The 22,974-nt window shown below is 51.1% G+C and overlaps 10 protein-coding genes across 10 annotated transcripts; 5 read left to right on the forward strand and 5 right to left on the reverse strand.

Moving 5' to 3' along the window:
- The first annotated feature begins 151 nt into the window (after positions 1-151).
- On the forward strand, positions 152-3,153 carry F5J12DRAFT_84500 (uncharacterized protein). Its single transcript, XM_051746300.1, has 3 exons — positions 152-1,410; positions 1,462-1,603; positions 1,660-3,153. The coding sequence occupies exons 1-3, from the start codon at positions 196-198 to the stop codon at positions 3,132-3,134; spliced, it is 2,832 nt and encodes a 943-aa protein (XP_051600234.1). The 5' UTR covers positions 152-195; the 3' UTR covers positions 3,135-3,153.
- Positions 3,154-3,716: 563 nt separating this feature from the next.
- On the forward strand, positions 3,717-5,010 carry F5J12DRAFT_905527 (uncharacterized protein; the record flags this gene model as incomplete). Its single annotated transcript, XM_051748670.1, is given in 5 exon segments — positions 3,717-3,895; positions 3,956-4,155; positions 4,175-4,503; positions 4,589-4,830; positions 4,887-5,010. 5 exon segments carry the CDS (start codon positions 3,717-3,719, stop codon positions 5,008-5,010), a joined length of 1,074 nt encoding a protein of 357 aa, XP_051600235.1.
- Positions 5,011-6,742: 1,732 nt separating this feature from the next.
- F5J12DRAFT_720660 (uncharacterized protein) lies at positions 6,743-6,916 on the reverse strand (the record flags this gene model as incomplete). Its single annotated transcript, XM_051741251.1, has 1 exon — positions 6,743-6,916. A coding segment is annotated over one exon (174 nt), but the record flags the coding sequence as incomplete, so codon positions are not given.
- Positions 6,917-7,875: 959 nt separating this feature from the next.
- On the reverse strand, positions 7,876-9,117 carry F5J12DRAFT_829584 (uncharacterized protein). Its single transcript, XM_051745672.1, has 5 exons — positions 8,841-9,117; positions 8,713-8,781; positions 8,508-8,654; positions 8,014-8,452; positions 7,876-7,963 (listed from the first exon to the last, which is right to left on the reverse strand). The coding sequence occupies exons 1-4, from the start codon at positions 9,000-9,002 to the stop codon at positions 8,333-8,335; spliced, it is 498 nt and encodes a 165-aa protein (XP_051600237.1). The 5' UTR covers positions 9,003-9,117; the 3' UTR covers positions 7,876-7,963; positions 8,014-8,332.
- A 4-nt stretch (positions 9,118-9,121) lies between these two features.
- On the forward strand, positions 9,122-10,956 carry F5J12DRAFT_938390 (uncharacterized protein; the record flags this gene model as incomplete). Its single annotated transcript, XM_051749649.1, has 6 exons — positions 9,122-9,234; positions 9,311-9,416; positions 9,473-9,667; positions 9,719-9,890; positions 9,949-10,289; positions 10,355-10,956. 6 exons carry the CDS (start codon positions 9,122-9,124, stop codon positions 10,832-10,834), a joined length of 1,407 nt encoding a protein of 468 aa, XP_051600238.1. The 3' UTR covers positions 10,835-10,956.
- A 5-nt stretch (positions 10,957-10,961) lies between these two features.
- On the reverse strand, positions 10,962-13,288 carry F5J12DRAFT_938426 (FAD/NAD(P)-binding domain-containing protein; the record flags this gene model as incomplete). The annotated part of the gene is made up of 10 exons (XM_051749650.1): positions 10,962-11,258; positions 11,325-11,527; positions 11,592-11,788; positions 11,841-12,111; positions 12,164-12,236; positions 12,274-12,336; positions 12,388-12,596; positions 12,655-12,726; positions 12,783-13,047; positions 13,098-13,288. 10 exons carry the CDS (start codon positions 13,286-13,288, stop codon positions 11,090-11,092), a joined length of 1,713 nt encoding a protein of 570 aa, XP_051600239.1. The 3' UTR covers positions 10,962-11,089.
- Positions 13,289-13,970: 682 nt separating this feature from the next.
- Positions 13,971-16,181, forward strand: F5J12DRAFT_938428 (O-methyltransferase-domain-containing protein; the record flags this gene model as incomplete). The annotated part of the gene is made up of 11 exons (XM_051749651.1): positions 13,971-14,607; positions 14,662-14,842; positions 14,902-15,017; positions 15,111-15,125; positions 15,174-15,234; positions 15,287-15,426; positions 15,475-15,579; positions 15,631-15,718; positions 15,775-15,857; positions 15,921-16,075; positions 16,106-16,181. The coding sequence occupies exons 1-11, from the start codon at positions 14,371-14,373 to the stop codon at positions 16,179-16,181; spliced, it is 1,257 nt and encodes a 418-aa protein (XP_051600240.1). The 5' UTR covers positions 13,971-14,370.
- Positions 16,182-16,348: 167 nt separating this feature from the next.
- On the reverse strand, positions 16,349-18,369 carry F5J12DRAFT_720258 (DNA glycosylase; the record flags this gene model as incomplete). Its single annotated transcript, XM_051741228.1, has 7 exons — positions 16,349-16,403; positions 16,465-16,915; positions 16,965-17,178; positions 17,239-17,487; positions 17,568-17,805; positions 17,872-17,948; positions 18,013-18,369. 7 exons carry the CDS (start codon positions 18,367-18,369, stop codon positions 16,349-16,351), a joined length of 1,641 nt encoding a protein of 546 aa, XP_051600241.1.
- Positions 18,370-18,597: 228 nt separating this feature from the next.
- F5J12DRAFT_768454 (uncharacterized protein) lies at positions 18,598-19,577 on the forward strand. The gene is made up of 2 exons (XM_051742216.1): positions 18,598-18,734; positions 18,806-19,577. Exon 2 carries the CDS (start codon positions 18,821-18,823, stop codon positions 19,364-19,366), a length of 546 nt encoding a protein of 181 aa, XP_051600242.1. The 5' UTR covers positions 18,598-18,734; positions 18,806-18,820; the 3' UTR covers positions 19,367-19,577.
- On the reverse strand, positions 19,541-20,228 carry F5J12DRAFT_905532 (kinase-like domain-containing protein; the record flags this gene model as incomplete). The annotated part of the gene is made up of 2 exons (XM_051748671.1): positions 19,541-19,893; positions 19,931-20,228. The coding sequence occupies 2 exons, from the start codon at positions 20,226-20,228 to the stop codon at positions 19,541-19,543; spliced, it is 651 nt and encodes a 216-aa protein (XP_051600243.1).
- Between the last annotated feature and the right edge of the window lie 2,746 nt (positions 20,229-22,974).

The raw sequence follows: 22,974 nt of genomic DNA on the forward strand, positions 1-22,974 counted from the left end.
CCTCCACGATCTCATGCAATGGCCCACCCCTTTTGGCACGATTCCCTCGTCTGTTGAGAACTTCTATGCCCGTCCGACTGCTCGAGCTGGTTAACCGCGGTCACGTGACAGTCGCGGTGAGCGATGATTCCCACGGTGGGTGTTGTTGATTCTCTGCATCCCACTTCGACGACGACGACGACGACGACGGCGGAGATGAGCCCACAGCGTAGTCCAGCGGTGATGTCCCCTATGCGGGACAGACCAGACCCCGTCCAGTCTTCCATCCGTCGCGAGTCAGCGCTGGGATGGAACAAATCACAACAACAGCAACAGCAACAGCCCTCTCCAACGACTACTAGCACCAGTACAACTGCAACGACCCCACTGCGCATCGCCAAACGTGATAGCAAGCCGCCATTCCCACTCGTCGCACGTCGCTCGTCCTCCAGCTACAAACTTCTCAGAAACAACAACCTCGTCTCAAAGTCCCCCTTCAAATCGCACATCCCCATTCCATCCACATCAGACACCGCATTCCCCGTTCCTACCCCTGCCCCTCGTCGCGTCAGTGGCGAGAAACGACCACGCCCAGAGTCCATGCACGAGCAGGCGGAGAACGAGCGCCCCTTCGCATTCAAGCGCGAGCGACGACAGTCCAAAGCCTACCAAGGGCTCATAGAAAAAGAGCCCGTAACTAAGAGTCCGTTCAGACGTCCCCCGGACTCGAATGCAGACGAAGATCACCCACCACCACCTCCACCCAAGGTGGCATTGTCACCTCCTGCACAGCCTCCCTCGACCCCTGCACCCGTACTCTCTCGTCCTGTGACTCCCTCCCGTCCATCTCTCGTTTCCAAACGACTCCATGGTCCTAGAACAGCTGATCAGTCTTCCATAGATGGTAAAAGACGGAGACGGAAGACGGTTACATTTGACGAACGCTGCGACGTATTAGAATTCGACCGTGAAGAGGAGGAAGAGGATCTCTTCTTTTCATCTGATGAAGACAACTACGGAGAACCTGGCGCTGGCGAGGAGTTCGAACAAGATCACCATGCGCAGGACAATTGCCATCAGCCTCAAGACGCTGCTAACCAGGACAGTTTTGAGAGCATACAATTGGAAGACGGCGATCACAGCATTACTGGCATAGTAGATGCCATGTTACAGTCCGCTTCCGGGAGTGTGCCCGGTCTCGGTTTACCCTCCACTCCGAGTCGTCATTCGTCTCTTCCTCCTGATTTAGAAACGGAAGGCGGTGTTCCCTATGGTCGATCCCATCATGCGGAAAGAGCGCGGCGGCGTGCTAGCGTGTCTTCGCCCGCCCTTTCCACTCCAGGTTTTCCGTTCCAAAATTCTCATTCCCAGAATTCGCCTTCCACTCCACCCCGTTCCACTGACAGCTCCGCAGTCTTGTCCGAATCAGAGGTACCACATGGACCCTCATCGCAAATCGAGCATACTCACGACGTGGTTCAGCTGGAGCAGGATGTCAACATGATACCACCCTCACCCAGCCCAATGAAAAGCGAGACAAAGATGGAGCACAATCGTAAAGATTCTCTTATACCGCGCTTCGAACTTAACCTTCCGAAGAATGAAAACTCCCCATCCACAACTGGTGAGCGAATACCTTACATTTCGTTACCGACTCTGAAGCTGAAGGTGTTCACACAGCCGATCCCTTTTCGGCCCCGCGAAGTAAAGAGGAGCCACACATCGCAGAGTCCTCGTTCACCTCTTTTGATGATCCAATGGACCCTGCGAACCTTTCCATTGGTCAGTCAGAGGTGTCATTGTCAAACCTCGACCTGGAGGCTGAGCTTCAGAAAGTCCTCCAAGGAAATCGCCCTGCAGGTGGGAATGAGCTACCCAAGCTATCGGAACTCATCCCTCGAAATTCGTCTTTTACAACGAGCACACCCCCTCCTCTCACACCTCCGCTTTCCTTTGCCGGTGCTTCCTCTGGTTCCTCCTATGTATCTCCGCATCCAGTAAGGGATGGAAGCCCTGGCCTCAACAGTTCACCAGGGAACCATTTGCCTGCATCGCCAATTGTTCCTCCGCAACTCCCGAGGTCACGTTCTGCCTCGCCTTCTGGCGTGATGTTGCAACGTAGCTCTGGTTCACCGAGCGCGTTACACTTGCGTAGACGGTCCGAGTCCCCTCTAACCCTGCCGTCTAGGTTGCTTACAGGTTCCCCTGCACTGAGGTCTGGGTCACCTTTGCGCGAGAAGGCTAGCGTGCAAGAATTGCTGCCCTCGCGGACGCCCAGGACTAGGATTAGCAGGGATGAAATACAGGCGCGGCTTATGCGGAAACGCAGCACGGAAAGTCCCCTGGGCTCTCCAGCGATTGCTCCACATGTTGATCTATCCGACGCCGTCGTTTCTGGCACTTCGACCCCTCCCCAGGAATCCAAACAAGAGATTTCGTTATCGGGCAGCTCTAGCGGAGAAGGAAAGCGCCCGGACTCTGTTTCTGTTACTACAGATGCCAGCGCCGAATTCGCTACAATCCAAAAAGCTGAGAAGATCGCATTGAATGCTGGTAACATCCACTCAGAACTACGGGGTACACCCATGGATCAGGGCGGAGGCAGCGCCAGCCATGAAAAGGTACTCTCTGTGGCAACGGCCGGAGAGGCTGCCCAGCCCAGACCGTCGCCGGCCCGACCGCACTCCATTGCTATGCTCGAAACCAGCTTTGATGTTGGTGCTGGACTTGGATTTGGTGCACGCGACTCCATGGGCTCTGTTCAACTTGGTGAGATGCGATCGGCGCTGGATAGGCTCATGGACCATGTCAAAGAGAGCTCGGGGTCGACGCCGAGCAAATTGGGTACCCATTCACAGGTTCGAGTGGAGTCCGTACCTTGGGGGCCTGATACCAGCGGGGGCTTCGGCGACGAGAGCATGCGTACCGAGACAGATATGAGCTTGTGTGTTGACGAGAGCCGAGAAGAGATTTATGTCCACCCACCGAGGGCCGCGCCGGTACCGATGGAGCGCGTTGCAACTGATCCCGCGGTCCATACTTTTAGAAGTCCTTCACGAGCGGACGAGCCGCCGATTTCCCTAACGAAGGATGCGATCCGGGCGAGAGAGGAGCTCATAATTAGAGAAGCGACGAGAGGCTCGAAAGCGAGATGAAGAGGAGTCGATGGGGTACTATACTCCTCCACGCCCAGCTAGCCGTCCACCGAGCATTGGTGGTCGCCCAAGTCGCCGTCGCAGTAGAAGTACGGGCGACGCAGGGGCTTTGACAAAAGGTGACATCGTGTTGGACCTGGGTATTTCTGATTCGGAGGACCACCTTGCAGGACAGTATCACGAGGGAATTGAGGAAGCTCGAACCCGAAGGTCGCCAAGGGGTAAGAGTACTCTCGGTTTTTCGATGGATAACTCCAGTAAACGCGTGTCTTTTTGATTAGAAATATCGTATTCGCGAACATGAGGCGATTTTCGCGTCTGCGGATGCTGATCAAGTTTCTCATATCGCCCTTGCTGGGGATGTTAACGGTGGCAAGGCCTGGAGAACGGTCAGACGACCATCTGATATGGTATGTTTTCACCTACCCATCCGTTCTACTGTGTACGAACACGAACTCATGGTATGAGGACAGAATGAGTACGCCAAGCAAATTCGAGAGTACCGCGCTCAGGAAAAACCCGGGAAAGCACACGGCAAAGTGTTCGTCCGAGGTAAGTCGCACTCCGAGCCCAGGCGAATATATGGATCATGAGTTGACGGGACCTCGTTCTGCTCCAGTCCTAGGTATCAAGGGACTTGATGTTCCCATCCCGCAACAACCGACTGCTGTGACGTGTACGCTAAACAACGGTATCCACTTCGTTACCACCCCGGAGAGCCGCCTATCCCGAGATACTCGCATCAATCAGGAGTTTGAGCTGTAAGTGTCTTTCGTATTTTTTTTTTTTTTGGTGGCGCCCATATGCTTACCTTTTTCTAGTATCGAACACAATAAACTCGAATTCACGTTGACACTGAAAGTGAGACGCGACCCACATATTACTGCACAATTCAAAGCTTTGGTGCCTCCTCCGCCTCCACCTCAGCCTGCTCCAGCACCTAAACCTAAAGGTGGCATGTTCAGTTTCCTATCGTCGTCCCCTAAGAAGTCGTCGAGAGCCACTCCCCCTCCTCCCTGCAGTCCCCGCAAAGCTCCCAGATAATCTTGCAAGGTATCTAAAACAAGATGGTACGCTCGCCCGAGCGCTCATTTCGTTCAAAGACGTCGCTGCGCGATGCGATACGCGCCTATTCGAGATCAGCTATCCTTTGATAGGACAGCGGGCCGAGGCTTCTGGTGGCGCACCAACAACGATGGAACTCGGGGAGATCGTTTTGCAGTTGTTCAGATTGCCGTCACTGCCTGGGGTATTGTCTGCGCATCTACCGCAAAGCTTGGATGAGTGTCTGCGCGGGTTGAGACATGTCGCATGGCATAAGGTGACGTATTTTGAGGGGACGTTGACACAGAATGGAGGTGATTGCACGGTAAGCGATTCATTTCATACACGTCGTGACGAATGGAACCGACAGTGTTATTAACCTCGGGTTTTCTTTTCCTTTTTGTTCCAAGACATGGCGACGGCGGAAGCTAAGAGTTGTCGGGGCGAACCTGATTGCGTTTAACGATGTTACCAAGAAGGTGACCGCCACCATCAACCTGAAGAAAGCGATCGCAGTGGAAGACATCGAAGACGCGAGAGCGGCACGTAATTATGATGGGATGTGTACCGTTGAGCGGTCTTTCAGGCTAATTTTCCCCGGAAATCAAGAAATATTCTTCTTCGCTGATACGGACGAAGAGAAGGTTAAATGGTGAGTGGAGTACAGCATCTCTAGTCGCCCCCATCGTTACTCAAAACAATACTCAGGCTCGAAGTCCTGCGTGCCCTCGTGGGTCACATACCGCCCAACCCGTTGTGGGCAGAATTGATCTGGCAACGACAGCAAGAGATGGCGGGTCGTGCCGTAGCGGAGTCTAGTCGAAGTTCATGACGCCCGTAGCCTTCCTCATCACCAGCATTTTTCCTTTTCTTTTCCTTTTCTTCGTTCTCATTTCCCCTTGATATGATACTTATGTTCTTGTCGACACAAACTTCCCTTCGTCTATTGAGAGAGCATTGGCAACAATTGAAGTCCCATGTTATGCCATATGCCAAACCGCGATTTTAGTCCTTTTCTTTTCTCTCCGTGTGCTCTCCATGTATCATTACTATTATTATGTTCAATACAAAGTGGCTTGGATAGTAGTCACTGCAATATGCGGGATTCTAGACGACGTAGACAAAACATTTGCCATTCTATGTCACTTCGTTCGTCTGGGGCGAGGTGAATGCCCATCACGTGGCATAGCAACGGAGGCGCCGTAGCTGGTCGGATCCAGCGCGGTTACCGCATGGTAGCGAGGAAATCCAGAAGGTTCTCGATAGAGAACCACCCTTACTCGAGGGCTGGTCGCTGACCTGGGGGTGCGCATCACGTCGCAGGCCTTAAAAAGCTGGGCATGAAGCTCTCCTCCCCCCCCTCTCGTCTTATTCCCAACCCGTGTATACCAGACCTGGGATGGGTCACCCTTAGCACCACGAACATCATGTCTCACCGGTCGCCCCACTGGGGTAAGGGCAACTCCCATCGTTGGTAGTCCTGCTGGTAGCTACCTAAATGGCTCTGGATGGGAGGTGGTTGGGGTAGCGGTAGCCCCCTGACGAGAGCTTTCGCAGGCTCAAAACCACCCGTCCTCCCTCCCCTTTACCTACCCCTACGCTTGCCGTACACTGGCCCTGACCCTCGGGGAGGGGCGACTAACGGAAGTAGTAAGTAGATGGACAGCCCCGATACCTCCCTAGCACATAGACCTAAAACTACCCCCCTTCGGGGGGTAGTTGGCTATCTACGTCCTGCCGCCCCTGCGTGCCATCGCATTTGTACCCACAGCAGCTGTGCGCAGCGTTGGGATCCATCCTGGCGGATGAACCGAGTAACTTCGAATTCCAAGACTGAACAAGCTGCAGGGCACCCAACGACGTTCCCACATTTTCTAGCTCATCTGACAGCATAATCTTATGCGGCTTCAGACCGGATGTCAGGAGTTCGTATTCAACGCGCGAACCCTACTTCTTCTATTGAATTGCGGTAACACGGTGGGCGAGGCATGGCAGTATACGGGCGCCGATCAATAAATCGTGGGAGGGTGACGTTGCGGGCGAGCCATAAAACTTTCGCAGTGATTTATTTGGCGTAGCTGCCTGACCTAACGTCGACACATGTTTCTCTGCATCGGGCTGGGAAACCGGCGACAACGACGGTGGCGATGTTTGAAATGGGACGATGTGAGCTGGGAAACAGCTATGAAAACGAGATGCCTTTCCCTACCCAATCCAGAACTGAGACTTTGCCAGACTGCCGAGTGATTTCTGCTGGAAGGCGACCCAGAGGCTCTTCTGCAAGTTCTCCGCAAAGAACGGGTAGGTGGAGATCGAAGATCTCGAAAAGTGAATGGGCAGTATCAGGACGGTTGATTCGCCATGACGATGCCAGGCCATTGAAGTCTCGAACGCGCTCGTCCATCCTCGGAGAAAAGTCCGTCAGAAACTGGGATGCTATTCCCCGCTGTACTTTCAAGGTCTTCTAGCACAGCGCGATCCGCTTTGCGATCTGGAGATTCGAGGTCCTTGTAGAGCGACAAGTTTTGCGCGTGGAACAACACGGCGCGAGGAACAAGCAATTCTTAGAGGGTCCGCCCGCAGCGGAACCACTTGCTGCTAGCAATTGAATTGTTCTCGGAAACATCGGTGAGGTACGCAATGGTCAGGGTGGACTTTCGATACCGTACGACCGTCGCTTCTATTACTTCTTGCAACTCGGTACTATTCCCTTTTTCTAGGCAGCACGTGCCGCTCCAAGGCTATAAGCAGTCCCCCCTCAAAGCAACGAGACAGAAACCCTGGAGCTTTCTGAGACTCACCTTTGGTGATAGATCATATATAGAGGAGCCCTCGGTGGCGTACAACGACAGCTCGCCGTCGCCCGGCCAGCAATGAGGAAGTGTTACGAGTTAAAAGTATAATGAGACGGCGAAATGAATGCGTGCGATGGTTTCTCCCGATTTTGCAACTCCCCCCTAGTCGTTATACCTAACCGAGAGACAGTGCAAGATCGTGCAGTGAGGATCGTGCTAGTGAGTCCTTCACTGCACGATCTTGCACTTTGTCTCTCGCTGTGAGCGAGACCGCTCGTAACTCCCGACTGGCCGGAGTTCTGAGGCAGCGACCACTCATCCAGGTCTTCAATCTTCCCCTCCTCAAGTAATCTTTCATACAAGGCCTTTTCCAAGTTGTAAAGAATAATATCCCACCCCTCACGGCCCGAACAACAGCGTTCTAATTGAGTTCGCGCGGGGAAAATGTCTTCTGTCGAGTACATTCAAGGCCTTTATGGTGAGAAGGAAAACGGCGCGAATGATTCGATTTTCAGGGCAGACTGGGAAATTAAACACGAGAAAGAGGATGTCAAAGAATCTTGACTGCGAGGATACCGCCTGAATCAGCGGGAAGAACCGAATTGGCGTAAAACAAGCAGAGAAATCTTCGGTGTTAAGGACTACATGAAAGTCAATTCATATAATGCAACGATGAGCTGATAAGTACTTCACCGATAGGTGGGAGGAGTGCAAGTTGCTCCGCTCGACAATCACAACAATCGCAGAACCAAGGGAAGCGCTCACCAGTAGTAGCACCTGAACGTCCTAAATGTGAGAGGTCACAGGATTCCCACCTATGCTTTGATCCTAGGCGTTGCCAACATGTTTCAACTTTCCGTCGATAGGTGAACAATGGGAATTCGCCGAGATATTGCCGAATAAGCTCCCGTGGTGTCCTGGAAAGTTCCGCGCGCAAAGAAAGATGATAGCATCAGGAATACCGGGCGTCAATGTTCTGGCACCTCCACAGTGGGTAGTAAATTTTCGGTTTTTTCCCGTGTACATTTATCTGCTATCAGGAGCATGCCAGCGCATCTTAAACGGTATGCAATTGTTCCGCGCACCAGAATCAATTCCTTGAGGCTATCGAGAAAGAAGTAGATTCCATTTGATGTTGAACAATTCCCTGCCACAGGAAGGGATACCACGTGTCGGCGAAATGGAAGGATATGTATACACCCATACCGAGCTGTACAAGTCGCGCTGTTTTGCTGTCGATTTCGAAGGTACACATCCTTCTCCAAGGTGCCAAGGACCACGAGGGTGGTGTAAACCAACAGGTCTGCCGAAAAATCATTGGACACCGTAATGATGAAATAAGTAAAGCGGGGTTCGGTTCTACTTTGAGGCGTTGGAGAAGGAAGCAATGTGGCGTAGCTCATTTCCGCCAACAGCGCCGTAAATCCTCCAATCAAGATCGATGGAAAAGTGCGCACCATCGCAAATTAAATTGTCAGGGTACGCATTTATACGAGGAAGAAAGGGTACCGCTGAAGAAATAAGACTGGATCAGACGGTGTTCTTGACGTTGCACATATCGTGTTGCAATGGCAGACATGCCATTGGGTTGGTTTCGCCACGCAGTAAGATCGTCAGTGATACATTCATGTGGTCTGACCGTTGCCTCCAGGCTGCGATACTCAAAACTCACAGGAAAAAAGTGAGCCACTACTATGCACATGTCTTCACCCCGTTCCTGTCTCTGAACAATCGACGAGGTCCCCAGAAGTGGTTACGAACGACTCAGTGACGACGGAGATATAACCAATGGAAGGGAGATCTGCGGTGTAAGTGGCAGGTTAAGTGCAACGAAAGGAGAAAGCTGTTTACGGTTTCACCGTCACAGACTTCCATTGAGTACATCGAGCAAGAACGTGCTACATGGGCATACCTCGTATTTTACTAACGTACACGGTTCATGGGCTCTGAGCACATTGGGCCTCAGCCTAGCCTTTGTTCCCGCCGCCAATAGTGCCAAGACACATATCAAAACTCCTTTACATTTCATACGGTTTCACTTACCCATGTACCTTACCATATTACGAGTTGACCCCCGCCTCCCACTAAAATGCTTGTTTGTTCGTGCTTGCTATTACTTTGATCTGGGGATTATGTAATCGTCCAAGCATGGCATCGAGTCCAACGCTGTCTGCGACGGTCCTTGGGAAGAGGAAGAAATCGACACTGGTGCTTAGGCTCTCTTCGAGCCCAGCACCGGCGGATAGCAGCGGAACAGAGGCGTTCACGAGCGCAATTGCGGGACCAACCAATAAAACATCTACCTCTGACCCGATAGTGCCTGATCCTCTTGTTAAGACGCGGCGAAGGAGCGCGGCGGTATCTTTGCTCTTATTCTGGGTGCTCCAAATCTTATTCTAAGCCCTCCCGGCTGTCAGAGCATTACCGGTCGCATACCGGAGAGGTGAGTCGTTACGGTTTCTACGTCTACTCGCTTGAATGTGACACCCAATACCGCAGCGTCCCTTCGTTTGCAGCGAGTGTAAAAATTCTTACCTGCGCGAGACGCACCTTCATGCACATAGCAGGAGCCACCTTCCGGAGTCCGAAAGACCTTATGTCTGTATCGAATCTCCGAGTTGCGGAAAACGCTTTTGGACATTGCAACACCTTCGAGTCCATCAAGATACCCACAGAGGTGAAAAAACTTATAATGTAAGTGTCTACGCGCGGACATCCCGAGCTCCGGGTGAACATCATTTTTAGTGCACGGAAGAAGGATGCGTAGAGGCCTTCTCCAAACACCATCAGCTACGCGCTCACATCTGTGAGGCCCATTCTCCACCGGGAACGAAACCTTATATCTGCTCCTACCCGTCGTGTAATAAGTCCTTCCCCACTAATCAAAAACTTCGGGGGCACATAAAAACACATGATGGTATGACTTGATGTTCTCCTGCTTGCAACCTTTTTCGAGTTACAGCCCATCATTTTAGACCAGCGTTATACATGTTCGCATCCAAACTGCATTCCAGATCTGCGTAATGATCCCGTGTATTTCGGGACTTGGACCGCCCTTCAATCACACATCCGCACCGCTCATCCACCGACATGCTCCCATGAATCGTGCAAGGGCCGGACCTTCGCGTCGCACCATAACCTTCGTGCCCATCTCAAACTACACGAGCAGCAAGAATTAGAAGGGATTCTCCAAGAGCGGGGTGGGGACGATAACAACGATGCGGAAACGTCCCACTCACGGAAACGCCGTCGAGGTGGCGAGCTTGGTCGTGATTGGAAATGTGACTACCCTAACTGTGAAAAGGATTTCAAGTCGGTACGTCTCTTTCTCTCCAATCAATGTCATCGGCGCTAGCTACATCGCGACTTAATTTTTCGCAGAAAAGGGCGCTCACCACCCACCATAAAGCGATCCACCTTGGCCAACGTAACCACGTCTGCCCACACACCCACTGCGATAGTGCTTTCGGATATAAACACCTTCTAGAACGACACCTCGCAAAGATCCATTCTTCGAAGCGTGCACGATCTTCGTCATCTTCTGCAGATGACACTACTGATATGGAGGCTTCGGAAGAAACCACTGGAGCGGACGTGATCGAAGAAATTACCGGCAGAGCATACGCCCGTCGTTCGCAGAATGCAGGCTTTATCCGCTGCCCATTCCCCAATATGGAAGAGCTCTGCTTGCTACCGTCCGACTCATCAGCCCCTTCAACATCTTCAATCAAGGCCTGCGACCACGTCGTTACTCGTGCATATGATCTTCGGCGTCACCTCAAAGCTGAGCACGGTATGGTGGCTGATAAGGCAAAAGTAGACCGGTGGACCAGTGTACGAAAACGCCCACTTGCATCGTAGTGGCTTGTACCGTTCCGCGTCGGTAGGGAGGGAGCTTACTCTGGCGTAGCCAATCACGTGCAACTCGCTTCCATCATTTCCTGTGTCCAAGCTAACGCCCCACTAGGCGAAATCGCAGGGTGAGTGAGACAAACATGGTGAGTAGTAGAGTCAGAAGGGCTATGGGAGTGTATTCTAGTCAAAGTCATTCATACCACAGATTAAGCTTGAGACTTGAAGCTCAGCATCATCGCAGGTAACTACCATGAGACCTTTTCAATTAACGACGTTCAAGTCCGCTTCCCGCTTAGCGCGACGTTCTTCCCTTAAATTCTTGATCTCAGCAGGCGTGATGATCTTGAACGGCCAAGTTAGCCAGTTTCCACCGCTGCGCATGATAGGAACCCCTATGTCTTCTAGAAGGTCGTCCATGGCCTGGGGCCACCTGTATTTACACCACCAACAGGTGGCTTAGGAGCTAGATTGATCGATCATTAAGAATCATACTCACGACCAAAAAGCAAGATCACTGCTGTAGCTCTCGTTAACCCATAGCAACATCTCAGGAAACCGCCTCCGCATCCATGCAGCGTTCTTCCCAGAAAGTTTAGTTGCCTCCTCCGGCGAAGAAGGGAGGCGCATCTTGTCTCCGAGGAAGTATGACGATATCCAGTGAGCCATGACTTCAAAAGCATATCCATTATTTGTTGTGAACTAGATAACAATTTGAAGGTCATGTAAGTTGCTTTGAGAAAGGAATCCTGTTTCAATGACGCACAAAAGCTCCATTGATAGCAAAGTCTCGACGATGGATGTTTCTGGAGGGAACTATTCCTCGGTAAATGGACGACACCCACTCTTGACTGCGTGGGTTGGAAGAAGGCGGATTTCTGAAAGACGTGTAATCCCAGACATACTCCTCGGCATCAGCAAGAGGGGGATGTCTTCCGATACCCAACTCCTTAGCTGTTTCTCCTGTGAACTGGTCAGCTATTCAGGATCATGGAGAATATGGGGGTTGGCTCACGTGTAAAGATGTTCGTCCACGATGAGCCAAAGCCCGTTGCCAGTATTACGGCGCTGGCTTTGACTTCCGCGCCGTTCGAGAGCAACAGTGACTCTCCGTCACCTGTATACTTCACGACCCTCGCAGGGGCAACGAGCTTGATTTTCCCCTCATTACAAAGAGCGTGGAAACTATCTCTTTTTCCAGCACCTTCCTCGTTGGTACGAATACCCCAGAATAGGGAGTGGCTGTTACGCAAAGGCGAATCCTCGGGTATGTTGAGAGATTTGTACTGTTGCGATTGTCCCCTTACGATGACATATTACTTTCAGACTAGCACGTACCGAAGACCAAGTTAAGAAATCCCAGAATGCACGTGTAATCTTTCCACCTAACCAAGTTGTGTGTAAGAACCGCCTGAGGACAGTGAATCAGATACGATTATGTTGCACACCAGCCGACACATACTCCTAATCTCGTTCGCAGCTCGCTATGCGATGCCATTATGGGAAGGAATCTAGGACTACGCATCAGCGACATAGATAATCGGGAATCCCAGGTCATTTACCGACTCTTACGGAGGCATTGTGGTAGTTCGATGGGGTATGCCAGGAATGCATCGGTCTTTTCGAAGACAACTGTAACCTTGACCCCGAGCCGAGTTAAGAAGGCGGATATACTACGAGTGGTAAATACAAATCTCAATGTGAAGAACGGCCCATACTCTTGTGCAGATTTTCCACCTCCAACCACGAGGACAGAGTAGTCTGGGATTGCCTTTTGATCTTGAAGTATCCTGTTGAGGTATCTAGGCGAACTCGGAAGAGTGGCACACTAAGCCATGGAAGCCGGCCTTGACAGCAGTGTCAGGGCTCAGACTCTCTGGAATGGAAGGTTCGCTGCACCCCTGTAGATTTAACTACAGTTATACGGAACATGTCTCCATAGAAATTTGATACCAACTCCAGTGCAAAGAACGATGCGATCATAGACCAGAACTTGCTTTACTTTCGATCGCAGGTCTTCAACTTCAACTTCCCAGCCGGAATCAGCGGCGCGACGTATATTCAAAACTTCGGTTTCAAATCGTATTTTGCTTGGGTCTGCTAAGAAGCTGTCTGCGAATTTTTCCATGTAGGCGCACATGTCCTCTCCTCCGAGACGTTTTTGCATCGGATCCTGAGGAGGGGGCATCGGAAGGGAGGAGAAACAAAATTCTCCATAGACACTGAATAATGTTTCGAGCCCTCGTTGACCAGTATGGCTCTGGAAACTCACTTGTTGAGCGCTATGCCAGGGTATATGCGCCGTCTCTCCCAGACACCTCCCACGGACCTGTCCCGAGTTAGTAATTGAACACGCTCAAACCCATCCTGCAGGAGGATATGTGCAGTGATGAGACCAGCAGCACCAGCACCAATAATGCCAACACTCTGTCTGCGAACTGTGTCTGGGTCAAATGAGGCCATTATCTGAAGCACAGAAGGCAGAGTTGGCAAGAGAGCCGAAACACGAACGAAGGTAAGCCATGTGAGTGAAATTAAAATATCCAGGACCCAGGAACCCTCTCAGATGAGCTAAGGTCTGTTCAACATTGACACCGAGATCAAGACGGGCTTGTTAATCGGCAAACGTGTGAGACCAATTACCTCCGTGGTGCCCATGAACATCCGTATGGTACGATTAGGGCAAGGCGGAAAGGCAGTTAAGTCACGACGACTGCATGCATATGGACTGGGCTCCTTGGCTGGATGAATCCATCATCCGTGACAACAATGACATACCTGCCGTCATCATCAATTTTCATTTCTCCCCGTATGTAGCGGTTTCTGCGGCTTCCTGCATAGCAGGCAACTTCAAGCCACGAGCCCCCCGTCATCCCCGACGGCCGCGCGTTGGAATTGACATCGATTCAATGGGTCACTAGAAACGAGTTTAGTGCGGCGAAACAATCCCCCTTGGTGTTCCACAAAGGCAGCCAAACTGGAGCTCGGGAATCGGTGCTATGCAGTGGGAAAATTGAAGTGTCCGTGACAGACCCTCGCACCACGAGTCATTGACGGTTCCGGAATCCCAATTGTAAGAACTTGAAGACGCTCGCGTTAGAATCATCACCGATAGAGACGCAGTTGCAACGACTTGACCAGTGAGTCGTTTGGATTCTAAGTTACAGGCAGTCAATCATCCTCAGGCGACGGTGATGGGTCGACAAACCCATCTTCTGGTAGTATCACCATTCTCAAAGCTGAGAACCACCGATCCCCCGCGATACTGCTCGCCTAATGTGCGAAATAAAATCCATGTTGGTGGTCATTTGTGTAAACCATCGCAAACCAGGATGGCCACAGACACCATAGCTACTAGGTTATAGTAAGGTAACTGGTTCCCCACGAGTGCTACACTTTTTCGCTGCAGTTCTCATCCAGAATGTCGCGTCCTCACTCATTGTCTTCCCTTGGTTGTTAAAAAGGCTCCATTTGATGGAATATGAGTTACCATCGCTTTCCCGCGACACCGTGTTATCTTGACCCCCTCCTCGACGAACTATACGATGTCGAACAGAGCTAGGCTCGAGGCCCTTCTGGCACTTATCAACTCGTCTGCTGGACAGGCTATGGCCCTGTATGAGCAAGTAAATGGCACAGTGCCATCTATTGATTCCACGGAGTTGCACCCGCTGGACGAGGCACTTGACCAAGTGGAACTGAAGGCTGCGATCTGCACACTTGAAGGCGCATGCGCCCAGCTGTGCACGACCTTGGCTCCTCCCGGACACACAGCAATTAACGTAAGTCCTAGTCATCTCTGTTTCCCGACTCTCGTTCATTAACTCTTTTAACAGCTCGTTCAAGTTTATGACTACTCATGTGTTTGCCTCGCCGTTCGGGAAAACATCACAAATATCCTCATGGACTATCCCAAAGGCTTACACGTCAATGAACTCTCCAAGAAAATCAATGTCGAGCCCAAAAAGCTGTCCCGCATAATGAGACTGCTCGCAACAAGAGGCTGCTACTCCGAAGGTATTTACTATTGGCAGATGTTCGAAAGAGATTCGCTCGGGTACTGAATCTCTCGCTAGTCGCCAAGGACGTGTTCACGAACACACGGTTGTCCCTTGTCCTGCACAGCGAAAATCCCGTTCGCCATATGGCTAACCTGCATACTGAGTCGGCGTCAAAGGGAGGTAACAAAGAGGTGTCACTGGGGCATTCTTGGGCTGGATGAGACAGAGGGTACGGTAACCGTCGAAACGTATTTGAGTTCCGCTTGCATTTCACCTGAGTGTAGGATTCCACACGAGAGGTAGCTGCTTTGCTTGCTACAAATCCCCTCGTGCTCACTTTGATGTAGAGCTACCACCGTTCAATCCAAGGGCTTTCCATTATCATGGGTTCTTCCGCCGTTCTTACCCGTACGTACATCCATATGAATTCCACGCAACACTACTATATGTGCTGGATCAGAGTTCCCCTTCGGCAAATACTCCACTGTTGTGGATGTCGGCGGAGGCATTGATGCTTTCTCACTTCCTCTTGCCAAGATACACAAACACGTGAAAATCACGGTCCACGATCTTCCCGAAGTTCTGACCCAGGCCAGGAGTGTACGATGTTTCACTTCACCAGTGATCACTCTCTGACAAGTGATGCAGGCCTGGGCAAGAGACTGCCCCGAAGCTCTCCAGGAAAATCGGGTGGAGTTTTCGGAATTATACTTCTTTACGCAAGTGCCGGTACCAGGCCAGGATATCTACTATGTGAGGTTCTCGTTTCCGAAAGACGATCCTCAGCTCACTTCCCTGTTGTAGCTTCGTAACATTATTCACGACTGGCCAGATGAAGAATCTCTGGTAATCCTCCAAAACGTCCGGAAAAGCGATGGGCATCAACAGCCGTGTCCTCATCCGTAAGGACTTCGGACCCAACACGTTGAACTTACGAATTTATTAAAGCCCCCCCCCCATATGATTACGTGGTCCGTCAGCTGAATCGCGAACAAGCAGCACCTGAGGCTTCTAAATTTGGAGATACAATGGTTAGTGGATGTTTCAGATAGGCTTGTCAAACACTTCCATCTTTACGTGGTCGCGCTATGCAGGCTCCTGAACCTATGCTGCCAAACTTCGGAGTTGGCAACATGCGGACCTACCAACAAGATGTGACAATGTTCATCATGCACAATGTGAGGGAGCGCATGCTACCGGAGTTTCTGGAGCTTTCGTGGGTTCCTCATCTGATTGACAATTACAATTCGTGAGTGTTGGCACTGATTCTTCTTTACAGGAACGCGGCTGGGTTGAAATTGGAGAAAATTTGGGATCTGTCAGAAGCACGCGTTCTGGAGTCTGCCGCCGCTTGACGATGATACATCAAACAGCCGCATTGCAACATGTCTTCATGAGTTCAACACAGTATGACCAGCACGGAGGGATGGGCATGCAACGCAACGACATTCCACGTAGATCAGGTGGGTAGGTAGACTCACATATGAGATGAAACAAGGGAACGATGAGTAATCGAATATCGTTATTCCCATAAGGCCTTCGTAAGTTTCCATACTTTCATTACACCAGTTCCGATACTGCGGCCAAGGTGAGTCGTGTGAGAAAGTCGAGTCGACAGAAGAAAAAATAAATACCCACTTAGCACTCTCAACCTCTTCTAAGGGCACCCACTGGGGTGTGGTGTTCGCATTACCACCCTTAGGCGTGCGTGAGACCTTTCTCCGTTTGTCCTTCCCATTTCCCTCGATCATCTCACGGGTGGGTACGGTCGATAGACATGATTCGCTCTGCAGCTCTGGTGGCTTATCACCTCCACCTTCGAGAATTACCCACTGAATGCGATAGGTCTTCTTGATGTGAGAGAAGACGTGTACAACATCTCCCACAGGCTTGATCATGGCCACTCGAAGCGCCCCCTTGTTCCCACAGCCAACTTCCTGGGCATTCGGTTCCTTAAAGAAAGGAGGCGGTGGGTTTACAAACAAGTTAAATAGCACCTTGCCCACGATCTCTGGGTCATTTCCGCATGTGGATAGTGAATCCGAGACGGCTGGCACTGTAGGAAACTCGTGCAATCCGGCCAGAAGACCTGAGAACAGGTTAACTTATTCCCAAAAAGCACAAGGAACAACACAAACCCCCTTCTGGGCGACGAACTAGTATGAACCATCGTTGGGAATTGTATTCCTTACGCCACTCGATGACGTGAACGATGTCCAACTCCTCTCTTGCCTTTTTTCGTTCAACCTTCATCGGATATATAGTAACGAGGCCAGCCTCCCTATCATCTGCTGGGAGCGGTTTCGCATAGAGTGCACGATGCTTCAATACCAGTGTCACGCCCAGTTCCGTCTTGTGACTGTCAACGTGGGTGTAAGACGACAGTTGGAGAAGGAACTGATCATTATTCACAGAAGCACCCTGAGTTCGTTTGTACGCCCGACACCATGAACTTATCGCGCATCCGGAGCATGCAGGCTCTCGCACTTTACAAACCGTGCTTCCAAGCTCGATCAAAGCTTGGTTAATGTCACCAGGCCGCGAAGAATTCTGGACGAAAGCCGTAGCTCCAGCCCACAGTACATCCAGGGTCTGCTTTCCTTTCGGAGGGGCATAGAGTGCTAAGAATCGACTGAGTAATCTGTGAACATTCCCATCCAGCTAGAGGCAACGCGGAAGTTAAAATTGGCCTCGGGCGAACTATGCGGCCCTCAGGATCGGTTAATGATGCAGGAACTCACCACGGGAACACATTCATTATAAGCAATCGAACAAATGGCACCGGCGCTATACCGGCCGACACCCGGAATCTTCGCTTGCATGTCCTTTGCATTGTCAGGAAGACGGCCATCAAGCTCCTTAACGACTTTTTGAGCAGCTTGTAGAAGCCGTGCTGCTCGCGAGTAATAACCAAGACCTTTCCAAAGGCCGTTAACCGTCTCGATATCTGATCCTGCTAGATGTGCAATAGTGGGGAATCTAAGATTACGAAAAGAAGTCAGAACTCAAACCGCGTGCACGTTGACAGGAAGGTCACGAGCATACTTTGCCATCCATCTGTTATAGTATGGTATCACAGTCGCCACCTGTGTCTGCTGGAGCATGATCTCAGATATCCAAACCTTCAAGTCACATGAGTGCACTTTCTTCGCAGTGATTCAATGCAGGAAGTGGGAACGGCCGCACCTCGTATGCCCGTTGGGCCCTACCCTCTCCCCCTAGCGAAGGATCGTATCGCTTTCGCCATGGCATTCCTCGGACGTCGTGAACTTTATCGTACCACTCAAGCAAGGACGCCCGAACTTCATCTATCTCCGAATCCGCAACGACATGTGTAGAGATAGAATGTGTGGGGGCTGTCGAAGACGCGTCGTTTTCCGCTATTTTTGGTGGTTGAAATGATGTTCGTGTTTTACGTGTCGATTTTGGTGCCTTTCTTCGCGTTGGAACATCGGAAAAGGATAGGTCAGAATCTTCCTCACTTAGACGTTCGCTGAATGAGTCTGATTCGCATGTTGTGCTGCCACGCCGCCGTTTAGGCATGGCTCGAAACTAGAATAAAGGAAAGAGAAAGAAGAAACGCGTAGTGTCCAGGCTTTAACAATACTGTCAAGTCCTGCTAAGTCAATTGCGAACACTTACTCCAGCGGTTGTTGAACGCGAGCTTGAAACGGTGGCACAGCAGTACTAAAGAATATTCGGCCCCTGTCGAGATCGATGGTCACGTGCACCTTGTTCCTACACCCGCTTAGCCGCCCAGACTGGGTCTGGTCCTTGGGTATTATCGATCACGATGTCCTAGCGGCCACCACGTTAGGCACCCAATCGTTAGCATAAAAGTCTTCGTGGTGCCCGTGAAAACAAGCCATCTATACCCCTGCCCTTCCAATCCTTCCCCACACATACCGGTGAGAAAGCAAACAGGCTCTATGATGACAATCGCTAGACACTGACAATCAAAAACTCGTCCAACTACCAGGTAGAAGCACAGGCTATGGTCTACATCACAACTAATCGGCCGCTTGGAGCATCTGTCCACCTAGATCGTGGATCTCTTTACGTCTGCACTGTTCCGCTGCTCAGCGGAAAGTTCCACTGGTCTTTGATCCATATCACCGAGACTGGGGTTGCCACTCGTCATCATTGGGCAGCAGTTGGTGCCAATCCCCAAGGAAGAGAAACATATGTCAAACAAACTTTGCCAAGGGGACCGCTCACGGCTTCCGCGACCCAGATCCTAGGCTACTTTAAGGTGACGGCATACCGGACTGGCAACGGTGTCGTTCGGGACCCAGATGGATTCTGGGAAGTCTGCAAGTCAGTCTTCCCGCAGAGCTACCCAACTGCGGAGGAGAACAGGCAACACAATATTTCCTGCAGGACGTGGGTGACTAACGTCCTGCAGGGTCTTGGCATAGCAAGGGCGCAGGCCCTAAAAGTGGAGCAGGCTGTGACATCCCACAGCCAGGCCTGCGAGACACGGTACTTGAGATCTTACCTTAACAGCGAGCCATATCAGATTGTGATCGATGAGATTTGACCGGTAGTTTGATGTTTCATCGGGCAGTAGTATACCTATGGGACACTTGGTTTGGGTACCGCGGTTTATACTTATCGGCTGGCACCGTACTTCGCTATCCCCAACTAGGCGGTTTCTCGACTTGCCTTGCACGGGAACCTCTTCCGCACGCAATACTTACAATAGATTAAGGTACTATAGGGGGTATACAAGTACGCCGTCTAAGGAAGCATCGTAGGCTTCTTCAGTGACGTCATCACAACGGAACTCCGACTGCCAGTACACGACCCAAGCGCCCATACACCCCCACTGTGGTCGACGCAGAATATGTAGCTGCCAATGTCTTGGAAGCCATCCCGAATCCTCCCAGTCAACAATCCCCGTGACATGGCCCTCGTCATCGACCAGTATATTCTGCATCCTCAGGTCGGTGTGAACCCAAACTATCGGGTCTTGGCTAAGGGCGTTGGTGATACGCGGAGAGACGTTCGACATCTTCGTATCCGACATGCTATCGTAGCACTCGAGCGTGGAGAGATATGGGCCACCTAACGACTCGCGTAGTGTCCGTGGATGAGGTAGGACCGTGGCTACTGGCACTCATCATTACTTTTCCTTTAATATCAACGGGTTGCGAAATGTCCCAAAGCTGATAAAGGATCGTTGTGACCTCTTTCACAATTACGTCCGTGCATTGTTTTGCGGATATCTGTGGCCATTTATCCAGTAACCGATGGCCCGGGAGTTTCGTCATGATCGTGTAAACTTTGCCGTCCAATTCGAAGGAACCGATGAGTTTTGGTATCGGGAGACGGGGCGCGACTTGGTTGAGGTATCGTAGAGCGTCTGCTTCAGTGCTGACGGTTCTGTGTGTGACTTTCATCACAAGAGGAATCCCAAATCGGAACACGTATGTACGAGGTTCATACTCGTTGTCGGGAAGTGTGAGGAGCGTGCTTAAACGCAACCCAGCGCGACGGAGAAATCGGCCTAACTTCGCCACGATACCGTCGTTTCCTCGGGCCTGGGCACGTTTAATACACAGAATGCGGACGAGACTGAAAATGCGAAACAAAAAAATGTCTTACCATGTTTCCAAGGAACACTGTCTGTTCCTTGTGGTATTTTGGCGAGGAGAACGAAGTATACTTTGAAGACGTGGATGATGAGAAGTCGTCGTAGACGTGCCACGCTGTACTTACGCCGTTCAGGAGGTGAGGGTTGCGGTCAAGTGACATTGACAGCCACGGAAGACCGCGGTTTTTATATATGTTTTTTCATTGAGTCGACAGCTGATGTCACTGTCCACTCATCGAGTTCCCACGGCCATCCACACGGACAGCGGCTTCCTCTAGCCGTGGAAGACTGAAAGTGCTGGTTGTTACGTCCTCCGAGAAATTTTGACAGTGTGCTATGACCAGCAGTTCGATATGGATACAGTGAATAAAGCATGCCCAGCGACCCCACAGCACTAGTGGAGTTGCGTGGAGTTGCGTCATCCGAATCAAACTTACTCCCAGTGGCGTTCACCTGGCAATTTCCGCATGTTGTTTGTAATATATCACTCAGTCGGACAACGGTCCAAGAGAACCGGCAGATGCGGGAGCGCTATACTAATACACTAAACAATAGGGACCTACCACAACACATTCCCAGAATTGAAAGGGATACCGTCTTGTCACCAATGCGTTGCAGATTGGATAAATCCAGCGTGCATGCAGAGGTCAGATCGTTTGGTGAAGCATTGAAATTTGAAGGCCCATATATGTACAAGTATGTTGTTGGCCTTGCACGCCTAATCAGGCAGGACCCAACCGACGCATTAGGGGCCAAGCGGTGCTTTTGATGGAAGGTGTATATTTTAGTGCAGACAGTTCCACCGCCCAACCTGCGATATTCCGGTCACCACATCACTGAGATACCCGCATGTAGATGGAAGCTGGATGGGAGTAAAGTTCGATAAGATCCGAGGCTCCTTTGTTCGGCATACAGAAAACGAATAAAGTGCACTACTCTGAGGGTGGAGCTGGGAATGTGGGTATGCTGTAAGTAGCTATACATACAGATGTGTGAGCTTCCAACTTCACATCCTCCTTCAGGTCAATCATCCTCGTTCGTGCTTTAACCCTAGACCTCCTAGTACGTGGATACCTATGTACGTCTGCGAAACTCCGAAATCCGATCCAAACGGGGAAACAGATCCTCTCTATAACACACGAAGCGGAGACTGCCCGGCGAGCAGCGGAAGCCTTGCAGCTGGGTTTGAATTTCGGGCAAATGCCTCGCCCTCACAACACCCGTGATGTCATGGACGACCTACCTACAAAATATGAAAGGCCTGCTCGACTGGTAAGCTTATCTCAAGTTTGGTTTCCTTCGCTCGACAGAGACAGTACACCAGCATCCCGCACTTGGCGACGGTCGTGAACAAAGTTAGGCGCGCGAAGATGTGATTCAAGTCTGCGCTTCACACACACACACGCACACACATGTCATTCAAATTCAAATTAGTCGTCTTATACTATCTTGGTTATCTGTGGGCGCAGGCACAAATTCTCGGTGCCGTCCAAGGGGGGAGCTCTTGTGCTTCTAATAGACACCACAGCACGGAGACGCACCAGACGGGCGGGAAATTTGGAGAACTTTTGTCTTGGCGGTATGAACAAGACTCAAGTGAACACTATCCTTCACGCATCAGGTACGCCTCTGCGAGTAAGTTAGGGGCTGCTCTACTTATGACAGGAATGCCCTAGAAAGGGCAATTCCAACGTCATGAACGAGACACTCTTCGTAACGACCGACAACCCAGAAACTATCCCTCCATGAAGGACGCTGACGTGTCCCACAGATCCATCGAGACAAAGTTTGATCCGGCGATTTGTTGCTTAACATCTCGGCGGAGAAGGTGCTAATCTGATAACGGCGTAACGGTAACCCGAAGTCTGTCTCTCAATTTTGACCAGCCTTGCACGCACCATTATCCCACTATCAGTGAACATCGAACGGCTCGCCGCGATAGTACATGATAATGGTTAGTGCTTGTTCAGGACGTACCTCATGGTCGCTAAAGACATCGGCGGACTATCATTAGGAGTATGCTGGTCAACAATTACAGATGCGGAGTTGAACAGAATTATTCTTCCACGTTGCGACGAGGTCAAATTCAAGATTACGGTAATTGGCTTCCCAACGAGAACGTGCAGAGTTTGTACAGAAGGGGTGAACCTCGTGCGGAGGACTCTCCAAAATCGACCAATGGGGAATCCCGGTGGTGGCCGCATGGGGCGCAAAGAAGATATGACTCCGCTCGCGAATCCTGGCCAAGCTTGCAAAATACCGAGAAGCTCAGCACCCGTTGTTCACTGGCGTCAGAAGGTCATGGATTCCGCAGACGCCTTCGTCGACAGCAAGTTGGCATTTTACAGGGCGGCGTGAGCGGGAAAGGTGCACCAGAGAAGAACGTCCCCATAGGCCCGAAGATACGGTGCCAACGGAGGATTGAGGAAGGTTCAATCGGTGCTTTCACATTATCATAGTCGTGGGTGGTATCACAGAAGGAGAAGAGACGAAGATGCGGTGCTGAAGACCGGAGGAGGCTATGTATGCAGACATGAGGTGGTGACGTCACA

This window comes from Pisolithus orientalis, assembly GCF_024613125.1.
Source record: "Pisolithus orientalis strain OTSU chromosome Unknown F5J12scaffold_13, whole genome shotgun sequence".
In the NCBI taxonomy this organism is placed as follows: Eukaryota; Fungi; Basidiomycota; class Agaricomycetes; order Boletales; family Pisolithaceae; genus Pisolithus; species Pisolithus orientalis.

Coding starts and splice junctions, on each gene's coding strand:
- F5J12DRAFT_84500 (XM_051746300.1), top strand. CDS start 196: ATGAGCCCACAGCGTAGTCCAGCGGTGATGTCCCCTATGCGGGACAGA. Junction 1,411..1,461: donor CAGTCTTGTCCGAATCAGAG/GTACCACATGGA, acceptor GACGTGGTTCAG/CTGGAGCAGGATGTCAACAT. Junction 1,604..1,659: donor AAACTCCCCATCCACAACTG/GTGAGCGAATAC, acceptor GTGTTCACACAG/CCGATCCCTTTTCGGCCCCG.
- F5J12DRAFT_829584 (XM_051745672.1), bottom strand. CDS start 9,002: ATGAAATGTAAAGGAGTTTTGATATGTGTCTTGGCACTATTGGCGGCG. Junction 8,655..8,712: donor TCGTAACCACTTCTGGGGAC/CTCGTCGATTGT, acceptor GTAGTGGCTCAC/TTTTTTCCTGTGAGTTTTGA. Junction 8,453..8,507: donor TGCAACGTCAAGAACACCGT/CTGATCCAGTCT, acceptor ATAAATGCGTAC/CCTGACAATTTAATTTGCGA.
- F5J12DRAFT_768454 (XM_051742216.1), top strand. CDS start 18,821: ATGGTCTACATCACAACTAATCGGCCGCTTGGAGCATCTGTCCACCTA.